The 19272-nt window shown below is 37.5% G+C and overlaps 1 protein-coding gene across 1 annotated transcript in view; it reads left to right on the top strand.

Annotated features, from left to right (window-relative positions):
- MDN1 (midasin AAA ATPase 1) overlaps positions 1-19272 on the top strand; it is a 94045-nt gene that overhangs the window by 18212 nt on the left and 56561 nt on the right. Inside the window, exons 12-36 of the mRNA XM_042824606.1 lie at positions 70-165; positions 1729-1841; positions 2378-2526; positions 2618-2678; positions 3214-3425; positions 4386-4489; positions 5485-5629; positions 6556-6652; positions 7525-7638; positions 8283-8430; positions 8616-8726; positions 9548-9699; positions 10147-10325; positions 10682-10890; positions 11413-11559; positions 12307-12448; positions 12584-12718; positions 12795-12933; positions 13845-13983; positions 14076-14206; positions 14349-14493; positions 15546-15675; positions 16203-16430; positions 17127-17321; positions 18807-19015. Coding sequence (XP_042680540.1) covers positions 70-165; positions 1729-1841; positions 2378-2526; positions 2618-2678; positions 3214-3425; positions 4386-4489; positions 5485-5629; positions 6556-6652; positions 7525-7638; positions 8283-8430; positions 8616-8726; positions 9548-9699; positions 10147-10325; positions 10682-10890; positions 11413-11559; positions 12307-12448; positions 12584-12718; positions 12795-12933; positions 13845-13983; positions 14076-14206; positions 14349-14493; positions 15546-15675; positions 16203-16430; positions 17127-17321; positions 18807-19015 — 3630 coding nt within the window. The remainder of the gene's footprint in view (positions 1-69; positions 166-1728; positions 1842-2377; positions 2527-2617; positions 2679-3213; positions 3426-4385; positions 4490-5484; positions 5630-6555; positions 6653-7524; positions 7639-8282; positions 8431-8615; positions 8727-9547; positions 9700-10146; positions 10326-10681; positions 10891-11412; positions 11560-12306; positions 12449-12583; positions 12719-12794; positions 12934-13844; positions 13984-14075; positions 14207-14348; positions 14494-15545; positions 15676-16202; positions 16431-17126; positions 17322-18806; positions 19016-19272) is intronic.

Here is a 19272-nt window from a genome sequence, read left to right as displayed (position 1 = left end):
ATTAAGATAGTGCTTCTCATATAATATAAAATTTGTATTGAAAAAGTTGTTTTGTCTTCCTCTTCCCAGGCACTGGACTGTTTCACAGCTATGCTGTCCAACCAAGGAAGCAGACTGAAAATGGCAAAAGTTATTGGCAGTAAACTAAATATTTCCAAGAAGAAGGTATACTGAGCTGTAATTAATTCGACATTTATCAGTATTAGTCTATAAATAGATTATTTATTTTTTTTTTAGTAATTAATTTCAATGTACTGTTCTAATGTTTTCCTTTAAGGTTATACCCATCTTTCTATCCTGCACACAGAGGTAGAGAGTTGTTCTTATTTCTTATTAGCTGTTTTGTTTTCAACTGTTTTGTCTCTGAAAGTTTCAGTGAATCTGTTACAGAGCACACTGCAAATCACTTCATGCAAAAGGAGCATGACAGCTGCAACAGTGCAGTTATGTAAGCATATAATACTGTGTAAAGGTTTTTGTTTTGCTTTTGTGCATGGCTCTTCCTCAAGCCCCAGTCATTACAGTGAACTTCAGTTGCTTACGTGAAGAATCTAGAGAGAAACGTGTTCTTCCTTACTACTTAACTGTAATTACTACTGTAATTGTCAATTCCAAAGCTGGAGATACTTCTCTGTAAAGTAGTAGTGTGTGATGTTAGGAGAATTAATCATGCAATACTCTTCCTTTCCCATGGGAGGAAAGGGATGTTGGGTAGGAAGAGGGAAGAAACTCAGTTTATTAAATTTGTTAAAAGGAATGTGACATAATACAGAATAATTAAGAGTAATAAATCAAAAGAAAGCAGATATGAAACCACAGGGCAGTCAGTGTGAGTCTTGATGGGCAGACCCTCCTTGGCTCAACTCCCAAAAAAGTCAAGAGTTTATCCCCAGTCACCCAGAACTGGAAATCTTCTGGAGGCTCCTGGGAAATGCAGTACAACTCAGTGTATCTTCCCCATGGAAGGTCAGAATTCATGTGAAGCTGCTAGAGAAATCAGGAAAAGCAGCTTCAGTGCACTGTGCCTCTGCACCCAGTCAACCTGTTGTATGATGCCATGATATGGAATACTGATAAAACCAGGACAGCATCCACCCCTTATTCCGTATCAGTACATCATGCTTAAATTGTACAACACAAATATACACACATACAAATCATAGCAACAATGACTAGCATTACATGTGTATATACATATGACTGCTTTGTCAGATATTTCTGACCATACAAATTTGATTGTGAAGAAAATTCTCTTCTGTTACTTCAGCATGGAAAAACTTTCCAGCTGGGGGAACAGTTGGATCCCCATAACTCTTCTGTTTGTTCTTTTCTTCCATTGTTTGATAACAGGAATGTGTTGTCCTCCTGTTCTTTATTACAGAAAGATTTTCCTCATGTTTTTATTTTATCTTTTTTTATTTTGAGGGATTTGTTTTCTGATTTGTTAACTGTTCTCAGTTTAAGTTTGTGTAGTCAAGCTACCATAGAAAACAGGGTAGCATAATGGCATAAAACTCATTACCAAGTTATTAAATGGGGAGACATTGTTCATGCAGTAGATAAGATCCTTCGGGATTTTAGGTGATAAATATGTAATAATCCATAACATTTTAAAAAAGCTAAGAAAAAAAAATATTTGCACATTGATACTGATAGTGTGGCAAGGATGTTTTCAGCATTATGTTGCATGCAATGTTGCTATTGGAATTCCTGATGTTCTCTTCACAGGTTGAGTTCTTTTGTGAACTCTTCAAACCAGAAATTTTAGTACGGGAGCAAGAAGTTTCTGTGGGAAGAGTGCATCTCGTGAAGAAACAAAGCCTGGCTCTTACTGTAAAAAGGTAGAATATCTTGCAGTTTTGCATTGGAATAGGAAATATTGGGAAATCACATAATTAAAAAATGCAAATCAAACAATCTCACTCAAATAGAAGAGATGTGAGATTTATCTTGTAATCTGACCTATACTTTGTGCATCTTTAAGACTGTCTGTGTCATAATTCTGGCTGCCAAAGCATGGAGATTTTCAGATTCTTTCACACAAGAGTTTCTTCAGAGCTTTTTTGGATCTGTGGTTGTTGTAATTAGATTTTGATGACTTTTATTTGTGAAGGGAGATCTTTGTAGTACATGACACTAACTGCACTGGTCTGGACTGTCTTTGGGAACCCTGAATTTTTAGGTTGTATGGTTAGGAAAGTGAGTATCTTATGTAAGGCTTATCAGGATATCATGGAATTAATTTTTTCCAAACCTCTTTTCTAAATCAATAATAATAATCCTGAATTCAACTATTCCTCTAGAAAGTAAGATAGATAAAATTGAAATGAGCTCCTAGATAAGTCTTGGCTTTGAATGACTTCCTTTATTTTGTCAGGACAAAGCAAACTTTTGCTGCCACCCGACCATCTGCAGTACTGATTGAGCAGCTTGCAGTTTGTGTTGTCAAAGGAGAGCCTGTGCTCTTGGTTGGTGAAACAGGAACTGGTAAAACCTCAACTGTTCAGTACCTCGCTCATGTTACAGGTAAATGCAGCGTGGGCACCAACTTGTGCAAAGGTTATTTAAGAGACAAAATGCAGAAACAAGTTGATGTGCTTTCTGTTTCTTTTCTAAGGACACCATCTGAGGGTTGTCAACATGAACCAACAAAGTGACACCGCAGATCTGCTAGGGGGGTGAGTTGTTGATTACCGTTAGGTGTGTTTTGCACAACAACTTGGCAGTATAAGAACAACCTTCTTGCAAGCATTGCTGTATTGTCAAAGAATTGTTTCAGATGCAGCCCAGTTTCGTGGTTTCCTTGTTTGCATGCTGAACCCTTGCTTTCCTAGCTGTAGAACACAGGCACTTAACTGAAATGTATGCATGTATATGATGAAGTAATTTAAAAGCAGAACCCAAGGTTGCTTTAAAAACAGCTAAACTGTTCAGTATAAATCTGGTAAAATATGCACTAGGCATATTAATAGTGGCAGAACTGTTTTACTTACTAGTGCCATTTTGTCTTTTTTAAACTGGTTTTATACAGTAGTTTAGATAAGTGCTGGTTGTTTTTTTTCAGTCATTATTTTAGTGGAAAATAAACTTTGTAACCTGGCTTCTTCAATGCATAATCTTGTTTCAGTGAATGCATTTGTTAGTACACGTTTGTTTGTCATAGTCACAAAGGAGCAGGAACTAACAAATAACTCCTCTTTTCCTTCTTTTCAGTTATAAGCCTGTGGATAACAAGTTGATCTGGCTACCTCTGCGAGAGTCTTTTGAAGAACTCTTCTACCAAACATTTTCTAGAAAGAAAAATCAGACCTTCTTGGGCCATATTCAGACCTGCTACAGGCAGAAACGTTGGCATGATCTGCTAAAACTAATGCAACATATTCATAAATCTGCTATTAATAAAGGAGCAAAAGAAAGTCCATCTGGTGAGAATTCAGGCTGTTTTAATGCAGATCGTTAGTGGTGAACCATTACAGACAGTAGACAAGTAGTGGTGAAGTTTTTGTTCAGTAATTGTCTCTTTATTCTGTCCTTTCTTCTAGTTTTGAAAAGCACGATCTCTTGTCTATAGCAAAATATGCAAATACTGTTAGAATAGTCTTTTTTTCCTAACTGATCACTGCTGTCTAACAGTGAAGATTGTCTGAACCATGGTGCTCTTGACTTTTGATCTCTACTCAGTGTGCTTCTTGTTTGCTGTGTTGGTGAACAGTCCTAGTTGTTTATCTGTCATTCTGGCAAATGGGTGCCTTCATACTTTCTCTCAGACTTGGAGTCTTAACAAATCTCAACAAGTATCACCTATTTTAAAAGCAGAAAAAGCTTTTAGTAATGACTTTAAAAGCTTTCTAGAAGCTTGTTGATGGCTTGATTTCACTGCCTGTTATGTGGACTTGACAAGTGCTTTACTTTGATTTATTGTTGTTGTCTGTGAGTAACATTTTTTTCCTCTTTTATACTTGGCATCCATTTTGGATCAGAAGCAATACTGATAGTTGCCTTTCATGAAGTGGTTTCTGGCCCTAGATCTAATGAGTGAAACAGTAGCTTTCTTTCAGAATGGGCCAAGTGAAATTACTTATGAACCTTTTCTCCCTCTTTTACCTGATTCTTTTGAAGGTACAGTTATAAAATTAAATGTACACAACTAGCAGAAAAGATGAGAATGTAAGATTTGCTCAGTGTTTCAAGCAGCTTGATAGCATGATAGATGTGGATGTGGCGTTAAGAATTCAGTGAAGAATTCAGTACATCAGGCTTTGGTTGGACTTGATGATCTTTAGGTCTTTTCTACCCTAAATGATTCAGTGATTCTATAAAATACAGCTTCTAAACACTTTTGTCCTATTCTATTGCTACGAACATAAATTTTGTTTTCCTTACAGGCTCACCATTGAAGGAGAAGTGGGAGGCATTTGGTCTTAAACTGAATCACGCTCATCAACAGATGAAGATGACAGAAAATGCACTTCTCTTTGCTTTTGTAGAGGTATTTAGAGTTTTACGTTTTGATACTGGGAAAAATGAGGAGGACTGTTAATGAAACATTGTGATCAGTATTATACAAATAACTTCCTGGCAGGAGTCTTAATGTGAAGTAAAACTTGTAGTGAAGTAGTTTCACAATAGCTATGTGGAACAATGTGACCTACTTCATGGGGCTGGAATTTAGATGGAGGGAGGAGAAAAAGAGTGTTTGGTGGTAGCAAGCTAATTTAATGCTGTGTAAAATAAGGGTTAGGACTGTATGATATAAGGTTATTGACAGTACGGCATATCATGTTTTCAAATTGATAAGATTACAAAATGCATCTTGACCAATCTGCAGTAGGATATCCTCATGCATAGGGGTTCCACTAAAGTATTTAATAAGAAAAATGTGTGCTATGTATGTATCTGGAAGAGATTTGTGTGAGGTTTCAAACCCATGGTATTACAGTCTAATGACACTGTATGTGGTAGGGGAAACTATAGTGTTTTAAGTATAGCTGTACTTTGTCATCCTATTAGTCTGAGTATGCTTTCAAATTTTATAAAATAATCAGTTCTCTTTCTGAAAAGGACTATATAAATAGATGGGAAATGTTTGAATGAGTATAGTTTTATTCAGTAAAGTCTAGTTCACTGAGAAATGTCGTGTTGCTTTTGTCACTGTTTGGATTTCTTTAGATGAACCATCTTATGGGTGTTGTCAGTGAAGCTTTTGCACCACAGTGATGAGTGTTGCTGACAGGCAACACTGTAAAAAAGAAAGCCTAGTTCTGTTATAAAGGAGCAGATCTAAATGGTGAAAATTGTTTGGCTTTTGTGACTTAGAAAATAATTGCTGTTGTTGAGGGAGATTACTAAAACCGCAGTGGCTGTAAAAAGATCTGGGACTGTCTTTTTGTCTAATGAACCCATAGACTGAAGTACAAGTATTTCCTATATGCAGGTGATACATCACTGCTGGTGATGTGAGTAACAGATTGATCTTATTTTTAGGGTACTCTGGCACAAGCAGTAAGAAAAGGAGAGTGGATTTTATTGGATGAGATTAACTTGGCTGCAGCAGAGACGTTAGAGTGTCTGAGTGGTTTATTGGAAGGATCATCTGGTTCGCTGGTGTTACTGGACAGAGGAGACACAGGTACTGTTTCTGTGTTTTACACTGTGTTTTTCTGTCCAATCTGTTGAATTCCCAATCCTAAATAAATAACATTTACCATCATGGTGAATCTGTGTAGAGGAGAATGTGTTCTTTCTATACTTCACATTTGTATGCAAGAATTGGGAGTTTAATTCACTGCATCCCTGGAGACTTCAGATAACATACTGTTGTAGCTTTTGCCTATTTGGACTCCATGAGGAATAGGACTCTAGTGCTTATGTTAAGCATTACAGTCTCTGAAGAGTATTCGATGGGTGTCTTTTTTTCAGAAAGCTGAGCTAGCAAATGATGTGAAGTCACTAACCATCTCTCTTGTGCAGACCACACTCCAGCCATTCACAGAGCAGCAGCCTCCTTGGAAGACAAAAATCCTCACCCCCTTCTTCCTCTGCTGCATTTCATATTGCTTGGCATGATGTATTTTTAGCAGAATGTGCCTTTGACCTACTTGGGTCACAGCCAGACCCCAGTGCAGATCTAAAGGTGAACAATAAAATTGCTGAATATTATTTTCTAGGCTTACAGCTGGAGACAAATGTTGCATGAGTTCCCTAAGCTGTGTTTTCTTCCTGGCTGAGGGAAACTCTTCCCATTGTTATGAAAGAGACAAAAGGAGTTTCATATTGAGGGGATTATATGATTTATGAAATGTTGGTGCTGTTGAGATAATCCTGTTATGCACAAATCAGAGATTTCATTTGCTTATGACTGTTGTGTAAAGATGTGGGTATATTTCTACTAAGTTATATGGGGTTGTTCTCTGAAGACTTATCACCCTGGCATTTGAAGAAGATGTAGTAGTGCAGTAGTAGAAAACTGGCTAAGAAGAAGTCTACCACATTTAATGGAATAAATGTCCTGGGTTTAGCACTAACCCTTTGTTTCATGTTTCTGTTCTTCTTTAGAACCTCTGGTACGTCATCCTGACTTTCGCGTGTTTGCATGCATGAATCCAGCGACAGACGTTGGAAAGCGAAATCTTCCTCCAGGAATACGGAACAGGTAGGAAAAAAAAGAACTCTCTAACAAAATTCTTAAACTTCGATGAAGACAACAACTTTTAACTATCTTGGTGAAATGATTCAGCAAAGAATGCCGTATTGGAAGCCTGAGAATGTAAGTGTGAATTCTAGCTTCATGTGGCAGATGACTTCCACATCACAGTGAGAGTTTTTGTATGAAATAGTGTCATGAAAATACTGTGAAGTTGCCAAGGATGAACAAGGGGTCTAGCAATAATAGAGTGCTGTCACTGGGAACAAGGTAATAATAATTCTTTACAATTAAATTGTCAATGCCTAGGAGTGCTATTACAGCTTATGTTCCAGATGGGGATTATAAAGGGAAATGCTTCATGCTTTCTTATTCTTGATAACTCAGAACTGTTGATGATCCTTGCAAAAAGATACATATTCAGACTTGTTCACTCAGTAGAAAGATGGACTACATGGTAGAACAAGTATGTATTTGAAATATTGGATTTAAGGTATGGCCAGGAAAATTGGAGATGTGGCAAATTCATTCCTTAATAATACCTGCTCCTGAGCGTATGGATCTTCTTGTATGTGATGTATTTTCTCCAATAGCTGCACATGCAACCCCTTAACAGATTCATTATTGTGTAAAAGTGTATATATGCACTTACTGTGTGTAAATAGTCATTTGCAGTTAATTTTGATATACTGCTACTAGCTCCCTGATTTAGTAGTGAGAGGGGAGAGGAAGAGTGTGGTGCAGAAGAAAGAATATTTCAGTTTCAGCATAACTCGTTAAGTTTAAATGATTTTATGTTTGCAGTTGTCAAAAATGAAATGTTGTGTTTTTTCTATTGTTGTAAGATGTCTAAATGTTATGAATTGATTTGACTCATACAGGTTTACAGAACTTTATGTAGAAGAATTGAGAAATGAAGGAGATTTGCAAATTCTTATAATGGATTACCTGAGAGGCTTGAATGTGAGCAAAAATACAGTGCAAGGAATTGTGAAGTAAGTTGTGATTTCTTGGAATCTTTGCTAAAATAAGGCACAGAAAGGAAATGTACAACTAATCTATGGTTAGAATGTTTTGGGAAACACAGAAATGCTCCATACACAGCAACTGTCACAGAAACAGAGTTTGGTAGATATAACTTTCTTAGTTCTGTACTCATGGGAAGGAGATTCACTTTTTCTTACTTAGAAAGGTATTCTTGGTGACATCAGTTAAAAAAGTACTCTTGTTGCAACCCTCTTTCCCATCTTAGTGATGAAAAGGTTTCTGTAGATCATACCAATGAAAACCTTGTGTTTTTTAACAAGTAACCATTCTTTTCTGTAGAATAAAGTATATAATCTTGTTCTACTAACCTGAAGAACTGTTAAATGCTTAAGATACTTGCTCAAACTTACTTTCTGTGAGCCGAGCTCTCAAAAAAATGGTTCTGAAATACTGTGTTGCTTTGTTTCACTGGCTATCCAGATGGCAGAGTTTGGCATGGCTTTCTCAGCTTACAGCTTCTGAAAAAACTTGACAGTTGAAGATAAGCTTAAGTTTGTACTTTAATTCCTTAAAGGAATGTTCTGATCAGAAACAACACTGTATAACTGGAACTGTTTTCACCTTTTTTTTTTTTTTTTTTTTTTTTTTTTAGCTTTTATTTAGCTGTGAGAAAGGAAGCCGAAACGAAGCTGGTAGATGGAACTGGCCACAGACCTCATTACAGTCTCCGTACACTTTGCAGGGCACTGAGATTTGCAGCATCTAATCCGTGTAGCAGCATACAGCGCTCACTGTATGAGGTGATTACCTGCACTGAGGTTTATTTCAGTTTATGTATTCACCACACAGTCTGTTTGGGTAAAGGAAAATCCTCTCTTCTGGGTGCAGTATTGAAGACAAATGATTCTTTAATTCTGATGCATTCTGTTTGTTTGTTCTCCTGATGGTTTATCACTTAGTTGCTAACAATGACTTTTCTTCTTAGGGCTTCTGTTTGAGCTTTCTAACACAGCTCGACAGAGTTTCTCACCCAGTGGTTCAAAAGCTAATTTGCCAGCATATAGTCTCTGGCAACATCAAAAGCCTTCTCAAGCAGGTATGTAAAAATCCTACTTTTAAGCTGGTGAGTAATCAGAATAGAATTTATTTTGCATTACTTTCACTGCCTTTTTTCTCCTACGTTTCCTACATGCAGTCTTGCAGTCATGTGTTTTGTGTGTATGTGTGTGTGTGCGTGCAAAAAACCTAAAACTTTTTAAAAATTAAATTCCTTAATAATTTTTGTTTCTATACAAAATACCTGTATGTTAGATGGTTTATTTGTAAATACAAAAATATGGAAGACTGGATGATTATAGTATTGTGGAGTGTAGGCAGCTTAATATAGTGACTCCAATAGTAAAACTTCACAGGCTTTTGAGGAATTTTCACAGATTCCTTTGTTTTTAGATCCTTAACAAGCATCTTTGCTTTTTCTCTGATGAGAAAACAGAAATCTCACTAATTCAGGGAGCCCAAGATGAGCTTGTATAGCTGAATGGACAACTGGGATAGGGGAAGCCAGTTGTAAGATAAGCGCATTTGTTTAAGGATAAAAATCTTCATGTCAGAAAATATGAATATAAAAATCTAAAAGCCAGTTTGCCATTTGAAAGTGTATTTTGAAATTCAGTGCTATGAGAATGTCTTTAGAAACTGCTGTCTTTGTGGTGCGAAGGTTCCTGCTTCATGACCTTGGAATAATCTGCTCAGGCTTTTCATTCTGTGACAAGGGGATGGTGCTTATTGTAGGAGTGCTCAGGGAGCAATATAAAATTACTTATTTTAGAATACGTTACAGTGGTATAACACTAGTTGTCTTCATTAGCAAATTAAAACTCGTTTTTATGATCTTGTATTTCTGTCATGTCTCCTCAGCAAATACCAAAACCCCAAGGAGGAAGATTTATACACATAGAAGGATACTGGATTTCTGCTGGGGATAAGGAACCTACTGTAGATGAGACTTACGTGCTAACCCCTTCGGTTAAGCTTAATCTGAAAGATATTGTCAGAGTTGTGTCTGCAGGGTATGTCTTTTTTTTCTGTTGGTAAACTCGGTTAAAGTTGCTTATTTATTGTGTCCATCTAGTCTACATTGTTTAGCATGAGAAATATCTAGTTTACTTCCATCCTATAGTTAACTTTTCATTGTACACTGTCTTGAGTTTCTTTCTCTTCTGAAGCTATCTAACTGCTATACTGAGTTTTATGTCAGTGATCATCAAGAAATTTTGCAGTTAGAGTATCCAGCTTATTTCACACTTCCATATAGTAACTTCACAGCTAGCAGCTAGCATTTGTGGGTAAAGTTCCTCGTGTTAACCCTTTAGTGTATCGTCTTTAATTCAAAATTAGTTAAATAGTGATGTTTTGGTAATAAAGAATCTGTGGAAGATTCAAGTGATGCTGGTATCTTGTATATGAGGAAGACATTACTCATGCTTCTAAACCACTGTGTTGGTTGTCCCTCTTAGGACTCACCCAGTACTGATTCAAGGAGAAACCTCTGTTGGTAAAACCAGTTTAATTCGCTGGTTGGCTGCTGCTACTGGGAACCACTGTGTAAGGATCAACAACCATGAGCATACTGACATCCAGGAATATATTGGCTGTTACACATCAGATGCCTCTGGGAAGTTGGTATTTAAGGAAGGTGGGTCAGCATATTGCATTTACTTCACATTCCTGTGTTCCTTTCCTCGTTCTTTCTCTTTTGCCTAATTTGTCTACTTTATTGCAATGGAGAGATAACCTTCTATGAAGGTAGTATGTGCCTATTGATAGTTACTTATGCAAATTACAGTAAATTCTTAAGAGTTTATGTGTCTCATTGCTATTCTACTTCTTGTCCTTTTGTACATAAAGAATTCAGTAGTTTAAGCTGTTGCTTCCATGTTTGAATTAGCTTTTACACTGAGTGAAAACTGATTACTGAAAGTATCTAAATGCATTCTCTGTTAGATTTAATTTGTTAAATTTTTAACTAGAACTCTTTCTGTTCCCTCCAAGGCATCCTCATAGATGCAATGAGAAAGGGTTACTGGATTGTTCTAGATGAACTGAACTTGGCTCCCACTGATGTTCTGGAGGCTCTCAATCGATTGCTGGATGATAACAGGGAGCTGTTCATTACTGAGACTCAGGAAGTTGTCAGAGCTCACCCTCACTTCATGCTCTTTGCTACACAGAATCCTCCAGGACTCTATGGTGGCAGGAAGGTCTGTATAATCTCTTATTTTGTGTGACTATGACTCTAGAGAGTGAATCCCTATTGTACATAGAAGTGTGATGTGAAAACCTACTGATGTGTAGTACAAAATTAATATGAAACTCTAAGGAGGTAGGAGGTAGAAGATTGATCTGGAGTGACTGTAAGTACAACTGGATTCCTATTTAGGTTAGATACAGATATTAAAGCTCTAATTAATTTTGAATAGTTGAAATTTAAGTGCTATACTGAACTGGAGTTGACATCTGCTATAATTGATGCAGTATTCCTTGTTCAAGAGCACTGGAGAAGAGATTTGACTTAAATTATTGATGTATGTTTCAAAGCTCTTGTCCTCATCTAGGCCATCTGTTACACTTTCTTCTACATCTACGTGTATGTGTTTATTTGTTTACAATGAGACTAGTCATATTTCCTTAGGATGTGTAGGAAAAGATTTATAACATAAGGAAAAGCTCAAAAAAAAAAAAAAAGGAAAAGCTCAAAGCAATAGCATGTTCTTGTATTTTAGGTTTTGTCCAGAGCCTTCAGAAATCGTTTTGTAGAACTGCATTTTGATGAACTGCCAAGCACTGAACTGGAAACCATCCTGCACAAACGATGCAGTTTGCCACCTTCTTATTGCAGCAAGCTTGTTAAAGTCATGTTAGACCTGCAAGTATGAGAGTCTTTCTTCTTTTTGTAGAAGACTGCAATGCTAAGTAATAGAAATTCATTTTGGGGGGCGGTGTGTTGTGAACTGATTTATATAGAATGCAGTTAAATGAAGAAAATCCACGGTGAAGTACTTAATTCAGTGGTTAGGATGGAGAATAGAGAAGATGATGTCAGATTTGGAAGAAGGCCAGCAGCAGCAACAGCAGCAAAATTAATAACTGAAGGCCTTGTGTTTTAGTGTGTAAAACCGTTTCTTGGCCTGAATGGGAAGTATAATAGATTTGTAGCAGCATTTGGGCCATGCCAAATTTGGTACTATTTTTGAGCAATAGTTTTGACTGTGTTCTGGTACGCCTATGTGTTTAACAGACACTTAACACTTAGTAAATACCTAAAACTATCCTGTATTGTAAAGCAATTGCAGTAATATAAACCAAATCACACTCTTTCTATCGCTTTTTGAATATCTTAGTTTATTTTGCTGCACTAAAGTAAAGTAAACTTAAAAATTATTAGCATTCCTTTCGGTGTAGAACCTCCTTCCTTGTTTGGATTTTGCTTTATTCCAGGTACCTATCTTCTTACTATTTTTACGTATACATACAGGTACTCTGGGACTTGTGACAATGCTGGATTCCACCCCTCCCCCACCCCTCCCATACAATTCATTTGAATGAATGTCATATTAACCCTGTGTAAAAAAATTCAGACTCATCAGAAAATGACTCACCTCTTGTTCTTATGCCAGTCTTACCGCAGAGGTTCAACAGTTTTTGCTGGAAAGCATGGGTTCATTACTTTGCGGGATCTGTTTCGTTGGGCTGAAAGGTATAGATTGGCAGAACAGCTGGAGAAGGATTATGACTGGCTTCAGCACTTAGCAAATGATGGTAAGCCATGCTGCTTTTCTTCAGTTGTTTTGAAGTGCCTCTGGGGAATTGCATTGTAACCCCAATAATTAGGTATAAGCTTTTATTTCTAGTTAACTAGATAGTAATTGATTTTTCTCTTCCTCTGTTTCATAGGCTTTATGCTTCTGGCAGGAAGAGTGAGGAAACAGGAGGAGGTGGATGTTATACAGAGAGTCATTGAAAAGCATTTCAAAAAACGTGTGTATCCTGAGTCTCTCTTCTCAGAGGAAAGTGTCAAAAAGCTCCTGGGTGAGTTTCTTAGAAAAAAAATGTTTGTAATTCTCTAGTTGTGACTGAGGCTGACCGATTAATTTCTGTTGTGCAGCTAAATCCTCCACACAGACGTCAGTGATGGGCAGAGATTTTAAACATATTGTCTGGACTCAAGGCATGAGGAGACTTGCAGTTTTGGTGGGAAGAGCCCTGGAGTTTGGTGAACCTGTACTGTTGGTGGGAGAGACTGGGTAGGATACTGTTTGTTTGTAGTACTGCAACAGCCACAGAGTTGAATGCACAAAGATTGACCAGGTTTCAGTGCTTTTTTTGGTCCTGGGCATTGAAGTCTCTGTCATGGCATGACTCGCAACTGTTGTTTTTTCACAATTCCATTTTGAGGGGAGATAATCATATCTCTTTCAGCTCAAGTCTTTAATAAGGTTGTATTGTATATGACTTCATAGAAATTACATAGGAAATAGTAAAACTGAAATTCCATTTCTACTTTTCGCAAGTTGCCCTCTAGAATCTTAATGTGTCTCACTGGGAAGCCACTTTGAGAAGTTGTGTCAGTTTGCTGTTTGAGAGCATGTTTGTATTTTAAGGGCTTGACAGACTGTAGGTGAGATACTACCTTTTTTTCCCCACTTCTGTGTACTAAGAAGGAGATAATGGAAATAGATACTGTCTGCTTTTGAATTTGTTACAAATTTGGAGAGCAGATTTTTGTGGAAGAGAAAGGAAGAAATACACAAGAGAGAAGTAATGTTTTTCACAAAATGGGAGCTCCAGGTCCTCAGCAGTTTAATCCCTCAGACTTAGGCATGGTTAAGACATGTAGCATTTTGTGTTCCAGTTAACTGACATATTAAGGTAGTTTGCTGACTGCAGGGGCAGGCTGAAATGAATTTGTTTTTCAGCCTGTAGAAGTCTATCAGCACAGATAATAATTTAAATTTTAACTAAAGGCATGTTATGCAGGTCAGCAGCAGTTGTGACAAAAATGGCTTCACACTGCATATGTTTCAGTTAAAGGAAAAGAGAAGCAGGAAATTTGCGTTCTGAGCCTTTGTATCATAGATATTCAATGGAAGTGTGCATCCTGTCCAAAGTGAGCTGGTTTTTATTCTCACTTTTTCAACTATATGGCTTTTTGCAGGTGTGGTAAAACTACCATTTGCCAAATGTTTGCAGCATTAACAAATCAAAAGCTATATTCAGTGAACTGCCACTTGCATATGGAGACTTCAGACTTCCTGGGAGGACTGCGACCAATCAGACAGAGATCAAGTGACCAGGTTTGTGTGATATTGGTAGTAGCTGGTGGAAACAAATGGAAACAAAAAATAACTATTATTAATGACTTTTCATTTCCTTTTCCATTTCTTAGGAGGAATATGATGGTTCTCGACTCTTTGAGTGGTGTGATGGACCTCTTGTTTTAGCAATGAAAGAGGAGGGTTTTTTCCTCCTTGATGAGATTTCTCTAGCTGATGATTCTGTTCTGGAGAGACTTAACAGGTACGTCTTAGAAATGTTTAATATTCGGTATCTTCAGATAGACGTCGTACAAACATGAGCGGGGTAAATCTAGCTTTTTGGGACCTCTGTTTCTTGGCCTAATTTTAAATTAACTGATTTTTTTTTTTTCTTAACCCTATAGTGTGCTTGAAGCTGAGAAGACATTGGTTCTTGCTGAAAAAGGTGGTCAAGATGATGAGGATAATGAAGTAGAACTGTTGGTTGCAGGGAAGAAATTTCGTATCCTTGCAACTATGAACCCAGGAGGTGACTTTGGGAAGAAAGAGGTAAATATCAAAGTCAACTGGAAGTATAACATACTTCTGGTTGTATTAACTGTTTCATTATTAGAAGTGCAATGCAGAAATGAATCAACTAATTCTGGCATTCAGTGCTTTCTGGTTGGAGCCTGCCACACTGCTCTAAAGGATGATTAGGATACACCTGTTCTCCATCACTTCTGTGTACTCTCATTGTGACAGTATTGTGTCAATGCTGAGCAGAATGTCGAAGAAAACTTAGAAGCTCTAAATACTGTCGGTAGGCTTGGTTATCAGAATATTTTGGGTGAAATGTGGTTCATGAAACAAGAGAATTCAGCTCTAGCATGAAGCTACTGTAGTGTGAAGCTGAATCGCAGATTATTCTCCTTAAGATGTTTCAGAAAGTGACGGGTAGAAGTTACCTTTTCATTCTTACTGAATATGTTACGTTTCCAAATATGTTTCTCCTTAAGTGGAAAAAAAATCTGTTTTTGAAGTTGTTTAAAAGCCAGTTAAAAAAAAATGCTTTGGAGTGATACTGAGAGGAAGAAAGGAGCTCTCTTAATGGCATTCCATTAAGGTGGTTTCTACAGTACAAAAAAAATTGCTGTAAACCAAATTTTTAATGGGAATTTCTTTCTGCGTTGCATTTGCACTAATAAATTTTGTTTTGTTAATTCAGCCAGGGTTAAGAAAAGAGCTGTGGGAAGGAGTGTTGTAATTGAGGCAGTTCCTATATGGTAGCTTTTTTCTGTATGCCATTGCGTACATTGCCATTGCTTGATACCTGTTGTCCTGGAATGAAATGGAGTTTTGGTGCTTGCAGACCAGCTTTGTTTCTTTCTATATTCTTTTCAATTTTCTCTTTTGCCAGCTGTTTCCTGCATTGGTGCCACTACTAGGAATGTTAAAATTCAGTGCTCTCAAAACTGTTAAAAAGTAGCACTATCAAAATTAGAATTGAGGCTGTAGACTGCTCACTCTTGTTTTCAAGTACTGTGGCTGCAAGGCTATCATGCAGCCTCATGTAATGTGCTATGTAAAATGAATTCTTATGTAGTCCTGCTTGTTTGCAGCTTTCTCCCGCGTTGCGCAACAGATTTACAGAGATATGGTGTCCACAAAGCAATGGCCGTGATGACTTGATACAGATTGTGAAACATAATCTTCACCCAGGATTGTCTCTGGGTGAAATAAACTGTCAAGGTGGGTATTTTTCTGTGTGTCCAATTATACAAGCATTATTAAGAAAATGAGGTACACTGCTAAACTTTCCTCAAAATTTACATCAATGTGTACCTTTTTATTGCAAGTGTGTTTTTCTGAACTGTCCCCAAAGACATACTTTAGACTTTGTTCTTCATTCATGGTGTGTGCTCTTTGATTAGCCAGAGGCAAAATCAGGGCAGATATCTGAATTATCCCCAGCTCCTTAGTGCCCAATCTTAGTTCTAGTGTAAGTTATTGAAAGAACTGTCATTCTGTTTTCTGCCAGCACTTTGCTGTTAACATTAATAGTTTGATTTTGACTTGCTACTTGAATTTAAAAGGATGTGTAACACAGCACAGGCCTGGATTTATTCTTCAGTTGTCATGCTTATTAGGGCATAGAATACCCATCTGTGTTTGTGTGTTATGGCTGCATGTACATTAAAATTATGCTTCTTATATAACAATATACTATATTTGACCAATAACGTCTTTTTGATAGCTGATTTTTGACTTTTTTTCAGGAGCAGACATAGCAGAGCTCATGATGGACTTTGTTGAATGGCTGACTAATCAAGAGTTTGGTCGCCAGTGCATTCTCAGTGTGCGAGACATCTTATCATGGGTTAATTTTATGAATGTCATGGTAGAGGAGTCCAATTCTGCCAAGGAACATAGGCATCTTTATGTTTCTCCAGTGATGTCTTTCGTCCATGCTGCGTGTTTGGTGTACATTGATGGAATTGGATCAGGTTTGTCTTCAGTGTTCACTTTGTAGTGGAGAAATAGAAAGATATTTGTGTTGATATATTTGAGCAGAATGCTGACAAAATGCTTTGAGGCAGTAGGGAACTCTAACGGGAGAAGTTTTCATTTCTATTTGACAATATTTTATTATTTGTGGTTTTTTAACATATTAGAATAATACAACAAGCCTAAGTAAGTTGCAGGCAGTAATAACAACATTGCAAAGGCAAGCACAGAAATTAAGAAAGCTTGTGATTTTATCAAGTCTTCTAAGCTGATGTATTGTGATATGATATTTAATTATATGACTTTGTATTACTGTCTTCCTCCTAAGCCAGGGGCTAGCCAGTATCATATGCATAGTTCAGAATGCATGTCTGTCTCTTTGGAGACTGGCCGAGAGAGATGGGGAGAGCAGGGAGAAATTGAAAAGCCAGAAGAAGTGCAGGTAGGGAAGGCTTGGAAAACTGGTCAGGATGACAATGATGGTAGCAGAAGGGCTTTGGGAAATATGTCCTTAAGTTCTGTTGGTCAGAGAGCAGTTTATTTATGTTAAATAGCTGTGGAAATGCAGGCATGTAGAAGAACTTACACCTGAACAGACTACTGCACAAAACTGGCATCTGTGAAGGAACACTGTCTCCTTGTTATTAGATGAATGTGCCTAGGTATGGATGTGAAGCACGCTTTCCTGATTACAGGTACAACATCCTGCTCAGCTGATATGGCTTTACTAGCTCGTGAAAAATGCCTAACATTCCTATGTGAGAAAATGAGTCAATTCCTTGAACTGACTGATTATCAGAAGAATGAGCTGAAGATCTATGACAGAACGAAGAAGGAGTTCGTGTGGATGGACAACTTTATGGGAATCCAACCATTTTTTATTCCAAGAGGCAAGAGACTGTGGGAGTGGGTGGACATTTGTTCTGTGTTTTTGCTCCCATTAGTTCTGTTACTCAACAGATTTGGTGAGGCACTGGAACAGGTTGCCCAGAGACCTGTCTTTGGAGACATCTAACATCAGGCTGCACCAGACTGTGGGTAACCTGATCTAGCTGTGGGGTGTTCCTTGTTCATTTCAGGGGAGTCAAACTAGATGACCTTTAAGGGTCCTTTCCAACTCGAACAATTCTGTGATTCTCACTAGAATATCTAAAGAGTTGCAGACCAATTAGTAATTTGTTGTGAAGTTTAGAAAAGCAACTTTCCTAGCTCCAGTTGTGGTAGTGGCAATTTGGAAACATTTGTTTCTGTGGTTTTCTGTCACTTTACACAATATGGAGAACATCCACTAAGTTCAGCCTAAAGCTACAAGTCATCCTGGCCCTTCTGTAAAGCCTCAGAGGCAATGGTCCTAGGTACAATCTTCAGAAAGAATAATGTCCTGCCTTGTTATATTGTCTCAAAGACTTGCTATGACTTTTGCATAGTTGCAAAGTCTCTGCATTTCAGTTCCTCATTTGCTAAGTTAATACAAATGATTCTATCCAAATACTGCTTTCCACCCCTAAAATGTCCCTAAAGTAAGTGAGGGGACCAAAAAGTGGCAGAGGTTCAACTGTGAACTTTCTAGTTCATCTGGCTGATTCCTAGCAATACTGAACTGTGTAGAATATATTCCTGATTCTGTATCTGTCATTCATCTTTGAGCATTTTGTTATTATGGATTGTGTTAGGCATATATAAAATTGTACAAGATAGTGGCATTTGTACATTCTTTAGTTTCCTTCTGGATTACTAAGGATCGCAGGAGGAAGGATCTCTTTCATACTAAAAAAAACTGTCAAGATCTGTAAGATAAAATGATGATTGATACCATGTATTAATACCTAAGCAATGCTGTTGTTGCAGAATTTGGGGAGTGATGTTCCAATGAGTTATACTGGTTGGAATTTGGCAGCTCAGAGGCTCTGTACTCTCGCTCCTAATCATTATGTCCTAATAATAATAAAGAAAGTATGTGCTTAGCACGTTTTAATTTAAGAACTTTTCTTTCACAGAACAGTCTGTTTATTGAGCAGATTAGCATGTTGTTCTGCAACGTGTTGGAATTGTATCCTTCAGTGCCAAATTTTCCAAAGCTGTTTTTGATTTTAGATCCGCAGAGAAATTGATGAAGTTTAATTGCAAAATATGCCATATTCATTTGCTTTTTGGAACGTTCCACATAAATGAGAGTATAGGGGCTGAGTCACAGCTTTGGGTCTAATAGAATGCCTAAGTGCCTGATCTCTGAGAAAGGGAGACAAGCTTTATCACTGCTGCTCGCTGTGATGAGATCAGCAGTTAACAGGCAGATTGATCTTATTCAGAAGCGCTCTGTCAACAGCTCCAGTGTAAACATTCTGGTTTAATCCTTTTCTTTTCCTTTGTTTTAGGCCCTGTTCTTCAAAGGAACAGTGTTACGGATTATGCTCTAAATGCTGGGACTACAGCAGTGAATGCTCAAAGGCTGTTGAGAGCCCTACAGCTTAACAAGCCTATTTTGTTGGAAGGGTCACCAGGTGTGGGCAAGACCAGTCTAGTTGCTGCCCTGGCAAAAGCCTCAGGAAACTGTCTTGTTCGAATCAACCTGTCTGAGCAAACGGTAGAATAAAAAGCTATCTTTGTAACTTATTTTTTATAGTAGGGGAAGTTTTGTTTAACTTAGAGAACAGTTCTTTTCACATGAGGCACTGAGTCTGAAATGCCAGTATTTCCTTCTTCAAAAGATTAGGTGGGAAGGGGAAGCAAGAAAGGGCAGTGAAATTAATTGAGTGAATGCTAATTCTAGATTGTGTTCCTTTCAAATGGAGGCATGCAACTTTGTTTGCTGTGTTTTGCTTGACTTTTGCAAAGATACTT

Source organism: Centrocercus urophasianus, unplaced genomic scaffold (genome assembly GCF_019232065.1).
Source record: "Centrocercus urophasianus isolate 14NV4802_14NV808 unplaced genomic scaffold, USGS_Curo_1.0 seq_10, whole genome shotgun sequence".
In the NCBI taxonomy this organism is placed as follows: Eukaryota; Metazoa; Chordata; class Aves; order Galliformes; family Phasianidae; genus Centrocercus; species Centrocercus urophasianus.
Note: the sequence above shows the minus strand (reverse complement) of the source record. Positions and strands in the feature narration are given on the sequence as shown.